This window comes from Gopherus evgoodei, chromosome 5 (genome assembly GCF_007399415.2).
Source record: "Gopherus evgoodei ecotype Sinaloan lineage chromosome 5, rGopEvg1_v1.p, whole genome shotgun sequence".
Classification (NCBI taxonomy): domain Eukaryota; kingdom Metazoa; phylum Chordata; order Testudines; family Testudinidae; genus Gopherus; species Gopherus evgoodei.
In genome coordinates this window covers 23,182,474-23,200,628 of record NC_044326.1, presented here as the reverse complement: position 1 = coordinate 23,200,628, position 18,155 = coordinate 23,182,474, and the positions used below count along the sequence as shown (strand labels likewise).

The 18,155-nt window shown below is 43.0% G+C and overlaps 1 protein-coding gene across 1 annotated transcript in view; it reads left to right on the top strand.

Annotated features, from left to right (window-relative positions):
- Positions 1–17,944, top strand: part of SH3TC1 (SH3 domain and tetratricopeptide repeats 1) — a 48,656-nt gene extending 30,712 nt beyond the window's left edge. Inside the window, exons 13-17 of the mRNA XM_030563712.1 lie at positions 4,963–5,113; positions 8,702–8,824; positions 9,165–9,315; positions 15,828–16,024; positions 17,246–17,944. Coding sequence (XP_030419572.1) covers positions 4,963–5,113; positions 8,702–8,824; positions 9,165–9,315; positions 15,828–16,024; positions 17,246–17,503 — 880 coding nt within the window. The 3' untranslated portion in view covers positions 17,504–17,944. The remainder of the gene's footprint in view (positions 1–4,962; positions 5,114–8,701; positions 8,825–9,164; positions 9,316–15,827; positions 16,025–17,245) is intronic.
- Positions 17,945–18,155: the final 211 nt, after the last annotated feature.

Below are 18,155 nucleotides of genomic sequence, written 5' to 3'. Positions count from 1 at the left end.
ACTATTTTATTTAGGGGCAAATCCTGTCCCCTTCTCTGTGGATGTGGATGGCCTTTGAGCAGCATAGTTCCACTGTGCAAGTGTGGGAGGCTGGATCCAAGTGAGGCATGCAGCCCTGGCAAAGGACAGTCCTCTTACACATGTATCCCCTGTATAGTACCATAGAGGAGCGAGGAGAGAGGTGAGTGTGGGCAAGCCAAGGGCTGAGCTAAGGATCTGTCTCTGTGAGGATCCTCCCATTTTCTCCCTGAGAGAGAAGCCATCTAAGTGCTCCACATCAGTCACTGGGAAAAAATAACCACTGCAGAGTGTCTACACGGCTGCTCTGTGGCTTCTGCAGACTGATTCCTCTCCCCACCTATCTCTGTATCTCCACAGCACCTGGCCAGCTGTATTTGGTTCTGAGTATATTGAAGGGTCCACATCATAAAACCACAGCAAAACATAGTGCAATTAGCTGTCTGTACCAAGGAAAGCCTCAACTCCTAGAAGGCATGGCTGGTCAGAACTGACATGAATAGATAAAATGTGTGGACACTTGCATAGTGTCAGGTTTTGGCCACTGCCATCTAGCTTTCATTTCCAGGAGCTTCTCATTCTTCTCTTGAGGACAGTCTGTGCCAAAAAAAATAAAAAATTCTACATCAAAATATTAAAAATTCAGTGCACAATATTTTAAAATTCTGCAGATTGTATTTGTTAAAATAACACTACATAATCATGCCAGTGTCAATTATTTTGGTAATTTATTTCAAAATACCAATCAGCAAGTATGTCTGTCTGTAACAATATGGACACACACAAAAGTTTCCCCAGGAGCAGAGAGTTAAAGAAACGCCTATGACAACCCAGCTCCTGTTTCTCTGCCCCCTTCCCCACCCCTAGCTCAGAGCCCAGCCAGGGGGCCAGACATCCACAACCCTCTCCCCACCAGAGCTCATTTGCGAGGGCTCCCCCAGCCAATACCTGCCCCCCACAGAGACCAGCTGCAAGGTTCCTCCTTGCCCAGACACACATCCTCCTTCCCCCCCCAACCCCACCCTGAACCCAGGAATCCAGAGGGAGAAACAGCCTGATGCTTGGTCCCGGGCTTGCATGGAGTTTCCTGATTGCCATCCTCTCCTTCCCTTAGGGCATGCTGGGAACTGCAGCTGCCAGGAATCCTCTAACTCAGTGGTTTTCAAACTTTTTTTTCTGGTGACCCAGTTGAAGAAAATTGTTGATACCTGCCACCCAACGGAGCTGGAGATAAGGGGTTTGGGGTGTGGGAGAGGCTCAGGTCTGGGGCAGAGGTTTGGGGTGAAGGCTTTGGGATGGGACCAGGAATGAGGCATTCAGGGTGTGGGAGGAGGCTCTGGCTGGGATGAGGGGCTTGAGGTGAAGGAAGAGGTTCTCGATTTGGGGGGGCAGGGGATTGGGGTGTGGGCTTACCTAGGTCACCTGCTGCTGGCCACTTCTGGGGCACAGCTGGGGTGTCAGAACAGGTAGGAACTAGCCTGCCTTAGCCAGGCAGCACCACTGATGGGATTTTTATCGGCCCAGTAGGTGGTGCTGACCAGAGCTGCCGCAACCCAATGCCTTGCATTCAGCAACCCAGTACTGGGTTGCGACCCACAGTTGGAAAATCATTGATCTAGCTCCCTCTCCCTCCCGTCAGCAGGGTCTTCTATGTGCAAGCTGGGCTCTGCTATGTCCAGTGGCTCCTCGTGATAGCTAGCAGCATTGCAGTCCATTTTTGTGGGAGAAAGGAAATGTTAATTTCTGCAAAATTCTGCACTGGGCAGTGGCGCAGAATTCCCCCAGGAGTAATATTCATTTGGTGTAACTAAAGGAAAAAACAAAGGAGCCGACTGCAAGAGTCAATCTACAGCTATAATAATTAAAAATGTCTTACCAGGGGCTGGAGGGAAGAGAGAGGCTGTGCACGTGTCGCTTACTGAGCGATTGTTCAGTGATTTTGAGATCTGTGCTGGATGCATTGTCTTGGATGTTTTTCCCCCTCCATTTTGATTCCTCTGATTAGAGCTATTTTATCTCCGATTAATTGGGGGTCATTTATTTGAGACTCTAGAATGCTTTAAACCAAGCTTGGTCAAGAAGGTTTTTCAAGTTTTGGGGATATACTCTCAAAGCCACTGTATTGGACTCAGCTCAACCTTATACATACTTGACTTTTTAAGACTGTTATTGATAAATTGAATACTGTAATGCAGTCACGTGAGGACTTGATCTGCTTTCCAGAAGATGAGCCTCAGTCCAGGTCTGATTCACAGTGTCAAGCAGAGCTATTTTAATTAGCTATAGAGGCTGAAGTTCAAGTGGCTGATTTTGATAATGTCACTATTAACTGCTTTATGATGCTTAATGACAGTAAACTCTGGGCAAACCCTTAGGAGGAGTTGGAGTAGAATAAGGAGACAGTTAAAATCCATAGATTAGTTGGATTTTAACCAGTTGAAGAGGCTGATTCTTTTGCATGTGTTTTAATATGGGATCCTTAGTCCTAAATGGCCCTGTGATAAATGAAGGGGCAGGGGGAGTAGCTCCCTTTGATAGACATCCACCCAGTCAGTTAACTGTAAAATTCCTCTTGGTAGCTGTTCTTTACTTGCTTTACCAGTAAAGGGTTAACAAGCCCACAGGTAAAGAAAAGGAGTGGGCACCTGATCAAAAGAGCCAATGGGAAGGCTACAACTTTTTAAAATGGGAAAAACTTTCCCTTTGTCTCTTGCTCTCTGGGCTGAAGAGACAGGGCAGCAGGAATGCTGTGTAAAGTTTGAACCAGATATGAAAATCATCAGATCATATCTAGAACTACTTTTAACAACCCAAAGGTGTAAGTAAATCAGAATGTTTAGCTGGACGTGATCAGGTTAATTTCTGGGTTTTTTTAAGGTTTGTGGATCATCTCTGTGCTAACCCCAGATGCTTTTGTTTGCTTGTAACCTTTAAGCTGAACCCCCAAGAAAGCTATTTTGATTGCTTAATTTTTTGAATTTGTCTTTTAAAATGTAGCAAAAGCCTAAGTTCCAGATGTATTTTCTTTCTTTTTGTTTTTAATAAAACTTACCTTTTTTTAACAACAGGATTTGACGTTTGTGTCCTAAGAGGTTTGTGCATGTGTTGTTTAATTAGCTGGTGGCCACAGCTAATTTCCTTTGTTTTCTTTCTCAGCTCTTCCCCGGAGGGTGTGTGTGTGTGTGTGTGTGTGTGTGTGAGAAAGGGCTTGAGGGTACCCAACAAGGAGGAATTCCCAAGTGCTCCTGGGTTCAAAGGGTTGGGTGTTTTTTTTTTTTTTTTTTTTGCATTTGGGTGGTGGCAGCTTTTACCAAGCCAAGGTCAGAGAAAAGCTGTAACATGGGAGTTTAATACAAGCCTGAAGGGGCCAGTATTAATTTTTAGAATTCTTGCGGGCCCCCACTTCCTGCACTCGGAGTGACAGAGTGGGGATTCAGCCTTGACGGTCCCTTATGTGAATTTGGCAGATTACTGAATTATGATTCTTGGCCTTTACTCAACCCCTAGTCTGTGATGTTAAATTGTAAAGTCATCAATATGAGGAACAGCATTCTGAAGGTCTGTGGATAATTGGAGCCCTAGGAAGTAGTAAAAAGTGTGTATTTGTCTTATACAGAAAACGTTTTGCTATTATGAAGATAAAGCTTTGAAGGGTCACACTAGTTCTTGTGAGTGGTTGTTTGTTTGTTTTTAATACCCTTCCAACCTATGGCTACCTTTTGAAAATTAGGCTTGTATTTTTTTAGCCACCAAGGAAGTGGAGTCATCCTTGTTGCTAAGGTATGAGATACCAGGTATGAAATACTTTGTTTGAAATGGAGTCTAAATCCTGGAAGTGTTCTGCACTAATGGCTGTGGACTCAAACCAGCTTGGCCCCGATCCTGCAATTGAATCCATGCCAGATGATCCTTGTACCTCGGCAGAGTCTCACTGAGTTCACAGGACGAGGATCTGCCCTGTGGGTCTGAGTGCAGGATTGGAGCCCTATGCAGTTTATGGCACGTCTTTATACTCCTTGAGAAATCATTTAATTAGCAAGGTATGCATTGTTAAAGCATTGCTAATATTAGGGATCCTATCTGAGATTTGAAATAGTTTGTGTTAAGGATTAATTGTCGTTCTTAATATGTTGTTTGATATGCTTATGCTGTATATTCAGGGGAATGGATGTGATCAGGATGACTGCTTCTGTGATTTGAGCATATTCTCAGGTGAATTCCTGAGAGAGATCAGTAAGCCTTACACATCTAGTGAAAAGGGTTATGTTGATATTTATGAGCACAAGTGATCAGTATCTAGGTTATACGTCTCATCAGAAAGACATCTCTTTCAAGAGCAGTGCCCTAGCACTGACTCCAAGGGAAGAGTGCCATCTACTGAGGTAGTAACATCAGCTTAAGAAGCATCTGGATTTTCTTCAGAGGTCTCTCACACAGGTACTGATCAGACCTAACCTTGCTTAGATTACAGCTCAAGGTGATATAGTGAAAACAGGTTTATTTTTTGTGATTTAATGCACCAATCTGGAAAGAAAATAACTTGTTTATGCACCATAAATGCTCTATGACAAGGACTGTAGGAACTAACCATCATGACAGCAGATTCAGGGCCAAGGAGAGGTTATTTCAATCTATCTCTGATACTGTTCACAAGAAAGGATAGTTTCTTCCAGATATGTTCTAAAATAGTACTTTATTATACTGGAAATTTAACAAAACAAAGAGATGAAGGAATCAAACAAAACCAAACTTGAAGAGTTGAAAAATGTGAGAAGCTAGTTATTTACCCATAACATCTGGGAAATATTATGCCATGAAACGAAGAAATTTTGAAATCTGGAAGAAAATAGTAAACCCACTTTTTATTACACAAGGACGATATGCATCGCAAAGTTATACATATGCACTCAGTTATTAGGATTTACTTTTTCTACTTTTTCCTAGGGCTTACAGATCAGCTCTGGAATATACCAAAAGAAGCCTTGGAATATTTATAGATCTTCAGAAGAAAGAGAGAGAGGCATATGCGTGGCTTCAGGCAGGAAAGATCTATTATATTCTGAGGCAGAATGAGCTAGTGGATCTTTATATTCAGGTATGCTGAATTTTATCTAGGCTTTAAAATAACTGTACCTCTATGGGGAAAAAATTATGCATGAGATACAGATGAGATTATTATGGGTGATGTAGGAAAAGAGAAACTGTATAATACAATGAGCCAAAAGAGCTCTTGTTTTGAATTATTTGGGCTGCTTTGTTAAAGGTCTATCAGCATGTCTATGCAAAATTCTGGTTTTAGTGATTTGCTGTTTGGCTATGAAACATCATCTGGGGAATGACTACTCTACTCATAAGAATGATCATACTGGGTCAGACCATGGTCCATCTAGTCCAGTATCCTGTCTTCTGACACTGGACAATGACTGATGCTTCAGAGGGAATGGACAGAACAGGGCAATTATTGAGTGATCCATCCGTGTCATCTAGTCCCAGCATCTGGCACTCAAAGGATTAGGAACACCCAAAGCATGGGGTTGCATCCCTGACCATCTTTGCTAATAGCCATTGATGGACCTATCCTCCATAAACTTATCTAGTTCTGTTGTGAACCCAGTTATAGGTTTGTCCTTCACAACGTCCCCTGGCAACGAGTTCTACGGGTTGATTGACTCATAGACTTTAGGGTCAGAAGGGACCAATATGATCATCTAGTCTGATCTCCCGCACAAAGCAGGCCACAGAATCCTACCCATCCACTTCTATAACAAACCTCTAACCTAAGTCTGAGTTATTGAAGTCTTCAAATTGTGGTTTGAAGACTTCAAGCTGCAGAGAACTCAACAGCAAGTAACCCATGCCCCACGCTGCAGAGGAAGGTGAAAAACCTCCAGGGCCTCTGCCAATCTGCCCCAGAGGAAAATTCCTTCCCGACCCCAAATATGGCAATCAGCTAAACCCTGAGCATGTGGGCAAGACTCACCAGCCAGCTCTCAGGAAAGAAATCTCTGCAGTAACTCGGATCCTATCCCATCCAACATCCCATCACAGACCACTGGGTATACTTACCTGCTGATAATCAAAGATCAGTTGCCAAAATTAGGCTATCCCATCATACCATCCCTTCCATAAACTTATCAAGCTTAGTCTTAAAGCCAGATATGTCTTTTGCCCCCACTACTCCCTTTGGAAGGCTGTTCCAGAACTTCACTCCTCTAATGGTTAGAAACCTTTGTCTAATTTCAAGTCTCAACTTCCTAGTGTCCAGTTTATACCCATTTTTTTCTTGTGTCTGCATTGGTACTAAGCTTAAATAATTCCTCTCCCTCCCTAATATTAATCCCTCTGATATATTTATAAAGAGCAAGCATATCCCCCCTCAGCCTTCTTTTGGTTAAGCTAAACAAGCCAAGCTCTTTGAGTCTCCTTTCATAAGACAGGTTTTCCATTCCTCGGATCATCCTAGTAGCCCGTCTCTGAATCTGTTCCAGTTTGAATTCATCCTTCTTAAACATGGGAGACCAGAACTGCACACAGTATTCCAGATGAGGTCTCACCAGTGCCTTGTATAACGGTACTAACACCTCCTTATCTTTGCTGGAAATACTTTGCCTGATGCATCCTAAAACCGCATTAGCTTTTTTAATGGCCATATCACATTGGCGGCTCATAGTCATCCTGTGATCAACCAATACTCCAAGTTCCTTCTCCTCCTCTGTTGCTTCCAACTGATGTGTCCCCAATTTATAACTAAAATTCTTATTAATCCCTAAATGCGTGACCTTGCACTTTTCCCTATTAAATTTCATCCTATTACTATTACTCCAGTTTACAGAGCATTATGTGAAGAAGTATTTCCTTTTCTTTGGTTTAAATCTGCTGCTTTTTAATTTCATTGGTTGACCTCTGGTTCTTGTGTAATGTGAAGTGGTAGAACACTTCCTTAGTCACTTTCTCCACATGATTCATGATTTTATAAACCTTTATCATATTCCTCCTCAGTCATCTCTTTTCTAATCTGAACAGTCCCAGTGTTTTTAATCTTTTCTCATATGGAAGCTCTTCCATGTCATTTTTGTAGCCCTTCTCTTATCTATTTAGATTGTAAACTGTTTGGAGGCGGGGATTGTCTTTTACTATGAGTTTGTAATAGTCTCCTAAGTACCACAATACAAATAGAAATTAAATAAAGGAGTAGTAAAACTCTATTGTTAAGATGTTTGCAGAAAGTGAACAAAAAGGAGCACGAGCTCATTGGGAAGGAGTTCATTTTAAAGTACACCTCTACCTCGATATCCTCGCTGTCCTTGGGAGCCAAAAAATCGTACCGCGTTATAGATGAAACTGCGTTATATCGAACTTGCTTTGATCTACTGGAGTGCGCAGCCCCGCCCCAGAGCACTGCTTTACTGCGTTATATCCAAATTCATGTTATATCTGGTCACGTTATATCAAGTAGAGGTGTATTGGCTGAGATTTCTTTTGAAACTCTAATTTGACTATGGACACGCTATGTGCAGAAAGTGAGACTGTGTTTATTGAATACTGTTCTTTGTGAGTCATTCAGTGACCCCTCTTGAATGCCCCGAAGAGCTTTACAATCTCTTACCAAGAATACTAGCCTCTTTTAGAAAAGATATACTACAGTCTTACTCATTTTCGCTAAACTAATCCACACACTTTATACTGCACTTCATCTGAGCAGACTGTTGGAATGAGTGTCTCAAATTACTTAGACTTGCTGTACAGGTTTGTGATGATCATAATTACAATGAAACTACTCTTGTGAAATAAATTAACAAAGTGCAGTTGGTGTTGCATTCTCTTTTTAGTGTGTGTTCTCTTGTTTGCCTGTTCACACAATTTACTCATTTTCAAGAATCATTGCATTGCAGTGGCCATTGAATGAATTAACAAGGTTCTGCTGTACTGTTGCGATATACATGGCTGTAATATTGACACAGTAGGAATACTTAATTTGCTTCATGAGCATGCTTTTTCCCACTATGTCTTGTAAATTATATCCTTCGGGATTAATAACTGAGTATCCTGTACATGGAAGCATTTCTTCATTTTATTAGGTGTGTCCTGACATTTCACTGTGTCTGAAATGGCATAAATGTATTTCCTAGCAGCAAGACAGAGGGACAAATTCTTGGTTCACTTTAAGGGAACCTCACTCAGACACAGCAAAGAATCCTGTGGCACCTTATAGACTAACAGATGTTTTGGAGCATGAGCTCATGCTCCAAAACGTCTGTTAGTCTATAAGGTGCCACAGGATTCTTTGCTGCTTTTACAGATCCAGATTAACACGGCTACCCCTCTGTCACTCAGACACATAATTAGAGCCTTTGGCCACAGACTTAAACCTGAGCTATAAACTTTCACTCTTTGAAATATCCAATTTTCAACTACTGTTTCTATCTATATTAGCTATTGAAGTGTATATGTTGTAGCTATTGAGTATGTATGCTACAGCACTAAAGAATACTGTATGTTGGACTGAACAGCCCTACAGTGAAAAAGAGATAGATAAGATGATGTAAGAAGACCTTGTGTCTCTAATGTTTATAATTCTGTACAACAAGTACCAAAACCCATGTACAATGGTATTTCATTATGGGATTTTAGTTCTGAATGAGTGAAAATTACTTTATAACAGAATGTGCATTTTTCTTGCTAGGTTGCTCAAGATGTTGCTCTTTGTAATGGGGATCCAAACTTAGGAGTGGAATTGTTTGAAGCTGCAGGAGACATATTTTTCAATGGTACCTGGGAGAGGGAAAAAGCAGTGTCATTCTACAGGGTTAGTGATTGTTACTTATTATTTGTATTGCGGTGGCACATAGCGGCCCCAGTCATGGACACCATTGTGCTAGGCCCAGACAGACTTTTCCTGCCCCCAAAAGCTTTACAAGCTGTTCAGTATAGCTACTCTGAATTCTCTCAAATTCCTGGTTTCACTGAAGTAAATTGCAAAGCAACCTTTGACTTTGATAAAACTGAGATTTGCCCCTATGTGCATTAAACAAAGTACAGAATTTGCTATCGTGAGAAGAATATGGGCCATAGGTCTTATGAGAACACACGTTTTCTGGGCTTCAGAAATAACCAAACTGATCTCTTTGTGCATGTGCTTATTTCAGGACAGAGCTCTTCCACTTGCCATTAAGACTGGAAACAAAAAGGCAGAACTCCGATTATGCAACAAACTAGTGCAATTGCTGTTAAATCTACAGGATTATGAGGACAGTCTGGAATATGCACAAGTATCCCTCACACTTAGTGTGAATTTAGGTAACGCTAATATTCACGGATTATTGATTGACAGAATTCTAGAAAAGAGTTGTCACGTCCTCCTTTGAATTTCATGATGCTTCTGCCAAGGTTTTGTGTGCTAGGAAGCCAGTACCATTTTCACTTCCTTTTTTGGATCCCCTCTAGCTGGAACAGGTGTCAGTTCTTGAGTTCTGTTTTTTGTTACATTTCTTAATGTAGCTTAGTCCAGTAATGTTCTACCTAACATTTTTCTAATTAGCTCACAGAACTGTAAATAGTGATCTGATATTACATGTTTTGGTGGCAATTTCCAGATGAGTCCTTCTGAAATCTAACAGTTGTTAGCATTAACCCTCTCCAGGTCTCTCTCACTGTATATGAGAAATGGAGACTTGATCTGACATGTTGCACCTTCCATGCTGACCAGAGAGTATGGAACAGTTGGTTAACATAATGAGACACAAGATATGGTTCTTAGGGTATGTCTACACTACGGGATTATACTGATTTTACAGAAACCAGTTTTTTGAAACAGATTGTATAAAGTCGAGTGCACGTGGCCACACTAAGCACATTAATTCGGCGGTGTGTGTCCATGTACAGAGGCTGGTGTCGATTTCCAGAGCGTTGCACTGTGGGTAGCTATCCCATAGTTCCCGCAGTCTCCCCTGCCCTTGGAATTCTGAGTTGAGATCCCAGTGCCTGATGGGGCAAAAAATATTGTCGCGGGTGGTTCTGGGTACAGCCTCACCCCTCCCTCCATGAAAGCAGCAGACAACCATTTCGCACCTTTTTTTCTGAGTGAACTGTGCAAATGCCATAGCATAGCAAGCATGGGCCATGCTGAGCTCAAGACAGCAATCATGCACGTTGTAAACACCTCGCGCATTATTGTGCAGTCTATGCTGAACCAGAACCTGCAAAACTAGGCGAGGAGGAGGCGGCTACGGCAGCGCAGCGACAAGAGTGATGAGGACATGGACACAGAATTCTCTCAAACCGTGGGCCCTTGTGCTTTGGAGATCCTGCTGGTAATGGGGCAGGTTCTAGTCATTGAATGCCGATTTTGGGCCCAGGAAACAAGCACAGACTGGTGGGACCGCATAGTTTTGCAGGTTTGGGACAATTCCCAGTGGCTGCAAAACTTTCGCATACGTAAGGGCACTTTCATGGAACTTGTGACTTGCTTTCCCCTGCTCTGAAACGCGAGAATACCAAGATGAGAGCAGTCCTCACAGTTGAGAAGCGAGTGGCAATAGCCCTCTGGAAGCTTGCAATGCCAGACAGCTACCGGTCAGTCGGGAATCAATTTGGAGTGGGAAAATCTACTGTGGGGGCTGCTGTGATGCAAGTAGCCAAAGCAATCATTAAGCTGCTGCTACGAAAGATTGTGACTCTGGGAAATGTGCAGGTCATAGTGGATGGCTTTGCTGCAATGGCATTCCCTAACTATGGTGGGGCGATAGATGGAACCCATATCCCTATTTTGGCACCAGAGCACCAGGGCACCCAGTACGTAAACCGCAAGGGGTACTTTTCAATGGTGCTGCAAGCACTGGTGGATCACAAGGGACGTTTCACCAACATCCACATGGGATGGCCGGGAAGGGTTCGTGACGCTCGCATCTTCAGGAACACTACTCTGTTTAAATGGCTGCAGCAAGGGAATTATTTCCCAGACCAGAAAATAACAGTTGGGGATGTTGAAATGTCTGTAGTTATCCTGGGGGACACAGCCTACCCCTTGATGCCGTGGCTCATGAAACCATACACAGGCGGCCTGGACTGTAGTCAGGAGTTGTCCAATTACAAGTTGAACAAGTGCAGAATGGTGGTAAAATGTGCATTTGGCCATTTAAAGGTGTGCTGGCGCACATTACTGACTTGCGCAGACCTCAGCCAAACCAATGTCCCCTTTGTTATTGCTGCTTGCTGTGTGCTCCACAATCTCTGTGAGAGTAAGGGGGAGACCTTTATGGCAGGGTGGGAGGCTGAAGCAAATCACCTGGCTGCTGATTATGTGCAGCCAGACACCAGGGCGATTAGAAGAGCACACCAGGAAGCGGTGTGCATTAGAGAAGCTTTGAAAACGAGTTTCATCATGGGCCAGGGTACGATGTGACTGCTGTGTTTGTTTCCCCTTGATGAACCCCTCCAGCCCTTGATGGACTCATTCTCTGTAAACAACCCACCGTCTCCCTTCGATTACAGCTTGCTTAAGGAAATAAAGTCACTATCGTTTAAAAATCATGTATTCTTTATTAATTCATTATAAAAAGAGGGAGAGAACTGACAAGGTAGCCCGGGTGTGGTTTGGGAGGAAGATAGGAGGGAAGGAAAAGGCCGCTAAAAATATTTCAAAGTAATGACAGCCTTTTGGTTGGGCTGTCTACGGGGGTGGAGTGGGTGGGTGCATGGAGCCTCCCCCCACGCGTTCTTACACGTCTGGGTGAGGAGGATTTGGAACATGAGGGGTGAGTGTGGTTACACTGGGGCTACAGCGGCACTCTGTGATCCTGCTGCTGTTCCTGAAGCTCCACCAGACACCAGAGCATGTCAGTTTGATCACGCAGCAGCCCCAGAGTTGCATCCCACCACCGCTGATCCTCCTGCCTACACCTCTATCTTCCTGCCGCCACCTCTCATCTCGAGCATCCCTCCTGTCCTCACCTTCACTGACATCTTTCCTGTAATTTGATACCACGTCCTTCCACTCATTCAGATGAGCTCTTTCCTTGTAGGTCACTTCTCGGAAATCATGGAACGTTTTGTCTCACATCTTTTTTTTCTGCCGCCTTGTCTGAGAGAGCCTTCGGGATGGAGTAGGGAGGCTTGAAAAATTTGCAGCTGCATGAGGGAGGGAAAAAAGGGAGAGAAGTATTTAAAAAGATACATTTTACAGAACAATGCTTATACTCTTTCACGGTGAACAGCACTATTCATCTTACATAGCACATGTGATTTCACTACAAGGTCGCATTTTGCATCTTTAATATTGAGTGCCTGCATCTCTGGTGTTAGAGATCTCACAGACGCAGGTCCGGGCAGCAGAATTCGACTTGCATGCGGCCATGGTAAGCCATTGTCTTCTGCAGCCTTCATATATCCAGCGCCCTCCTTTACCAAATAGCAAGCAAAGCCCGTTCAGTGCTGCTGCTTTCCTGTTAACATGCTGCAGCAGAAACCACTCCCCCCATCCAATTCTCTGGGATGATCGCTTTACCCCTCCCCCCCCGACCACGTGGCTGGTAGCAGGGCAGATCCCTGCTAGCCAAATGGGAAAAAGCTCAGCGCCAATTACCTGCCCCCCTTCCCCCTGCTTGGCTACCTGCAAGGAAGGATTTCTTTTAAGCAACAGGCAAACAGCCCAGTAGGAATGACCATCTCTGTCCCCTTAATTAAATTCCAGAATTTCAACCAGGTTACCATGAACGATATCACTCTCCTGAGGATAACACGGCGAGATAAAGAATGGATGTTGCTTCAATGCCAGCAAACACCGGGGCCATACGCAGCTAGGCTTTGTCATGCAATGATACCAGATTACTTGCTACATGCATGGCATGGTCAAGTGTCCTACCATGGAGGATGGAATAAGGCTGCCCTGCCCAGAAACCTTCTGCAAAGGCTTTTGGAGTACCTCCAGGAGAGCTTCATGGAGATGTCCCTGGAGGATTTCCGCTCCATCCCCAAACATGTTAACAGACTTTTCTAGTAACTGTATTGGCCGTGAATGCATCCCAAGTCCTCAGGGCAAATTAATTATTAAAAAACACTTGCTTTTAAACCATGTTTTATATTTACAAAGGTACACTCACCAGAGGTCCCTTCCATGGCTTCATTGTCTGGGATAGTGACTTGGGAGGGTAATTCCGTCAGGGTGAGAAAAAGCTCCTGGCCGTTGAGGAGAACGGAGTGCTGTGTGCTCTCTGCAAGCTCGTCCTCATCTTCCCCGTCCGCAGAATCCTCAGCCATGGCTGAGATTACCACCCCCACCTCGGAATCCACTGACAGGGGTGCGGTAGTGGTAGCGCCCCCCCCCCCGAGAATTGCATGTAGAAGCGGCATGTTCTCGGCCCTGCCCCGGACCTTCCGTTTGCTTCTTTGGTTTTCTAATAGGCTTGTCTGAGCTCCTTAACTTTCACACGGCACTGTACTGAGTCCCTGGTGTGGCCTCTCTGCATCATGGCCTTGGAAATTTTTTCAAATGTTTTTTCATTTCATCTTTTGGAATGGAGTTCTGTTAGCACGGAATCCTCTCCTCATACAGCGATCAGATCCAGTACCTCCCGTGCGCTCCATGCTGGAGCTCTTTTTCAGTTCTCAGGAGACTGCATTGTTACCTGTGCTGATGAGCTCTGCATGGTCACCTGTGCTGGTGAGCTCTCCACGCTGGCCAAACGGGAAATGAAATTCAAAAGTTTGCAGGGCTTTTCCTGTCTACCTGGCTAGTGCATCTGAGTTCAGATGGCTTTCCAGAGCAGTCACAATGGTGCACTGTGGGATACCGCCTGGAGGCCAATACCATCGAGTTGCGGCCACACTAACCCTAATCTGACATGGCAATACTGATTTCAGCGCTACTCCCTTCGTCGGGGAGGAGTACAGAAATCGGTTTTAAGAGCCCTTTATGTCGATATAAAGGGCTTAGTTGTGTGGACGGGTGCAGGGTTAAATCGGTTTAACTCTGCTAAATTCGGTATAAACGCGTAGTGTAGACCAGGCCTTATTGTATACCTGAATCTGCTAGATTCCTGTGTTTATGGAAAATTCACAAGGCAAAATTAACAAGTCCCTTGTTCCCCATTATCTGAGTGCCTCACAGCCTTTAATGTATTTATACTGTGGCAAATTGCCAGTACTATTATGATGGGTCTCGTGCTTTCTCTTCGTTGGGGGGGGGGCAGGTTTCAGGGCTCCATTTCTTGCCCCTAAATTGGAATATTAATTACCCCACTAGTGTCCTAGAGGAGGGGAGTGGAGAGGGAGGGACCTGGGCCCACCCTCTACTCCAGGTCCCAGCCCAGGGGCCCTGAGGATAATGGTGAACCACTTGAACTGACGGTTTCTTCCCCTGGGCTACTTCCCTCTCCTGCCCTTCAGCTTGAGCGGGGCTTCCTGCCCTCCCTCTGCACAAGCCAGGTACCCCTTACTTAGCATCTAGGACTTCTTAGCCCACCGCAGCACTTCTCCAAACTGTCCTCTGCTTCAACACCAATTCTTTCTGCTCCAACTCCACTCTGTCTGATTGAAGCAAAGGTTTTTATCATGTGACTGGCATCAGCTGCTCTAATTGGCGTCAGGTGCTCTAGTTAATCTATAGCAAACTTTCTTCCCCCTTACAGAGAATAGGGCTCCCTTCTAACCCTCTCCTGCTGCCCTCTGGCCATGCTGTATCACAATACTCAAAAGACATCTATGAGGTAGGGAAGTGCTATTACCCCATTTTACAGGTGAGGGACTGAGGCACAAAGACTAAATGACTTGCCTAAGGTAGCACAAAAAAATGGAAGTAGAGCAGAGGTAGAATCCAGGTCTGCCAAGTCACAGGCTAATGCCCCAACCACAGGATCATCCTTCCTCTCCTCCTTTCACATAAGGAGTGATTAATACTAATTAATGACAAGTAGCCATAAAGTGCTGTCTAGGACGCTATCTGTGACACCTTCCTTTCTTCAGTGGTGAATAGAGCTGATACACACAAATTCTTTATTGATTTTTTTTATTTGTCAAAATTTGTTACTTCCCCCCCAAATGTTGGTAATGTCTAACTTACTGAAACGTAACATTTTTCTATTGCTAAACATCACTGTTCAACTCTAGAACCAGTTGAAAGAACAGAAATTTTTGACAAAATCTTTGATCAGAATTTTTTTTTGGTGGGGTGGGGGATTGGTGAAAATTGTTGATAGCCTTAATTTCAATAACAATTTCTATTTCAGTCACATCTAGTGATAGGATCTCAGATCTTGACTACATTCTTACTAACAGAGATTATCTCCTTTTGATATTGGGCATGGTACCACCAACCATAAAATATTAGATAATCCAACCAGTGCTAAGAAAACCATTGTTCGATGCTAGAATCCTCACAAAGACATGTGACATACCCACTCTCTCACCCAAATATTTAATCATAAACCTAAAAAGGAATGAATATGTATCTTCCATAGGCTGGAAAAGAAGAAAGAGAGCAATTGCTATCATTTTTATTTTCAAATATTTTAAAGGCAGTCATACTGCAGTGTTTGTATGTGTGGGGGGGGCAGGGTGAGTGGGTGGTGGTGCCTCTAACTACTTAGATTCAGCAATTCTTACTTAGAAATCAGAACTGCTGTATTTGGCCTTGGGTTTAGTCGGACAAAGTGATTTTATATTGAATAAAGTTTAATTACCAGAACTAAATAAAATGAAAAGTAGAACAGAAATAATATTTAAAGCAAGACATCTCGTATATCCCAGTGTGAGAGAATGTATCTTCTCCTCATTGTCTCTTAGATTGTATCCTGATTCACATGTTATTTCATTAGGAAATCAGCTAAATGAACGAATAGCATATCACAGACTGGCTACTATCCATCATCGCCTGGGTCAGTGTGAACTTGCTGAACACTTTTACTTAAAAGCGTTGTCCCTTTGCTCCTCGCCTCTGGAATTTGATGAGGAAACAATGTATTATGTGAAAGTGTATCTAATCCTAGGAGACATTATATTCTATGACCTAAAGGTGAGAAATATTTTTATTGATTGATTTTGCTGTAGCACATAGGAGCTGTAGTTGTGGACAAGGATCCTATTATGTTGGGACCTATACAAACACAGAACAAAAACAAAGTCCCTACCCCAAAGAGCTTACAATCGGAGTTTGAGAGAAAAGGCAACAAATGAATACAGACAGATAGATGGGAAAATACAAGGACACAATGAGATAATATTGGTCAGCACAATAGACTGTGGTCTCAGCGTGCCAGCATCAGATCTATTTTCAAGTTTTTTGTAGGCATCATGGAAAAAGAGAGTTTTGAGGAAGGTCTGAAGGAAGTTATTGAATTAGTTTTGTGGATGTTTACAGGGAGCATCTCCCAAGTGTGAGGGTCAGCATGGAATAAGGAATGGAATGAGGTACTCAAATAACGACTGTGGAAAATATGTTTGTATCATCTTGTGTGTCAGCCCAGACATTTCACCTGGATAATCCTGCTAGCCATATATTTTGAGTGGAATAGCTCAGAGCTGTGGGGATTAGATAGCTCAGTGCATTTTTAATGGACTAGAGAGCTTTCTAGTACCTGGTACAAGTTCATCAAGGACAGATTTCTAGAATACTGTTTATGAACTCTCATACGTATTGGTGCTCTTGGTAGAGAGACCAGGGACCAAATAAACATGGAACCTGAACTGCCATCCTCCTCCCCAGAGGTGGTCCCCCTTGTTCTGAACTGAAGTATAGTCATGGTGCAGTGTGGGGAAGGTGGTTCCGCTGTCTGTTCTGTGGATAAACAAAGTTTGCAGTTTTCACAGCTGTCAATCCAGCACTTTTCACAAACACTACATTCACATTCACAAAACAGATTAAAAAAAAAATTCTACATACATTAGACAGAGAAAAAAGTGAATGCTATTGTGTAGAATAACCTATAGATAGGGTAGGTAAAATATCTGAGAAAGCATTAGAAAGAAGGATGGACCATACAGCAATATCTCGATAAAGATATGGAGAGAAGAGACTGGTTGATAGCTACTAAGGGATAGAGTGGGAGTTCAGGGCCTAACATGCTTAGGTGTCTAGTGAGATTTTTAAAACATCTATCTGCATCCTGAATTTTGCCTGAGTACAGCATTTAGGATTGGGACCCAAATTATCTCTTGCTTTGATATCTAATAAACTATGGCTCGGAAGCCTAGTTTGTGTACTACTTAATATAATATATATGCCTTTTTATTTCAGGATCCTTTTGATGCAGCAGGATATTATCACCTGGCACTTGCAGCTGCCATGGACTTGGGCAACAAAAAGGCTCAGTTGAAGATTTACACAAGACTCGCAATAATCTACCACAATTTTCTTATGGATCGGGAGATGTCTCTTTTCTTCTATCAAAGGGCAAGAACTTTTGCAACAGAGCTTAACGTTCGGAGAATAAACCTGGCACCTGATCAGTATTATAAGAACGCAACATGGGTACCTGTGAAAAATGTCATGTGAAGACCTACCAGGAAGCTAGAGAAATATCATTTTGGTTTTGTCAGACAACATAGAATGTTTCTTGATATACTATATTGTACATAATGTATATGGAATGTCAGAGACACGGGTTAATGTCCCTGTCTTGACAACAGTAGGCCAGATTTCACTTTTGTTGACACATGTGCAACCACATTGTCTTCAGTGGAATTGGAGATGTACATGTGAGGGCAGAATTCAGCCTAGGAATGAACTAACTAAAACACTCACCCATAAACTTTTTTGTATTAGAAGAAATTTTCTGTATTAATTGTTTAAGTTCCTATTTTTGAAAACTCATACAGGTCTTAGAATGTGATAAATATAAGTATGCAATGAAGTGTGATAATAAACCATTGTAGAGTGATAACATTCACTAGATAATCATGACCCCTTTTGTATTTAATGAGATCAACACTATTAAAATAGAGCCTAGGTGCTTTGGAAATCTTATTAGGCACCTATCTGCATCTTTATGCACTTAATATCTTTAAAAATCTGGCCCTTAATCACTAGAGCGCCTAAATCCCACTGACTTTCAGTGAGACTTGGGCTCCTAAGTATCATTTGAAAATGGAATTTAGATTCCTAAGCCACTTGTGTGCTTTTGAAAATTTCACCCCAGATAAGATGG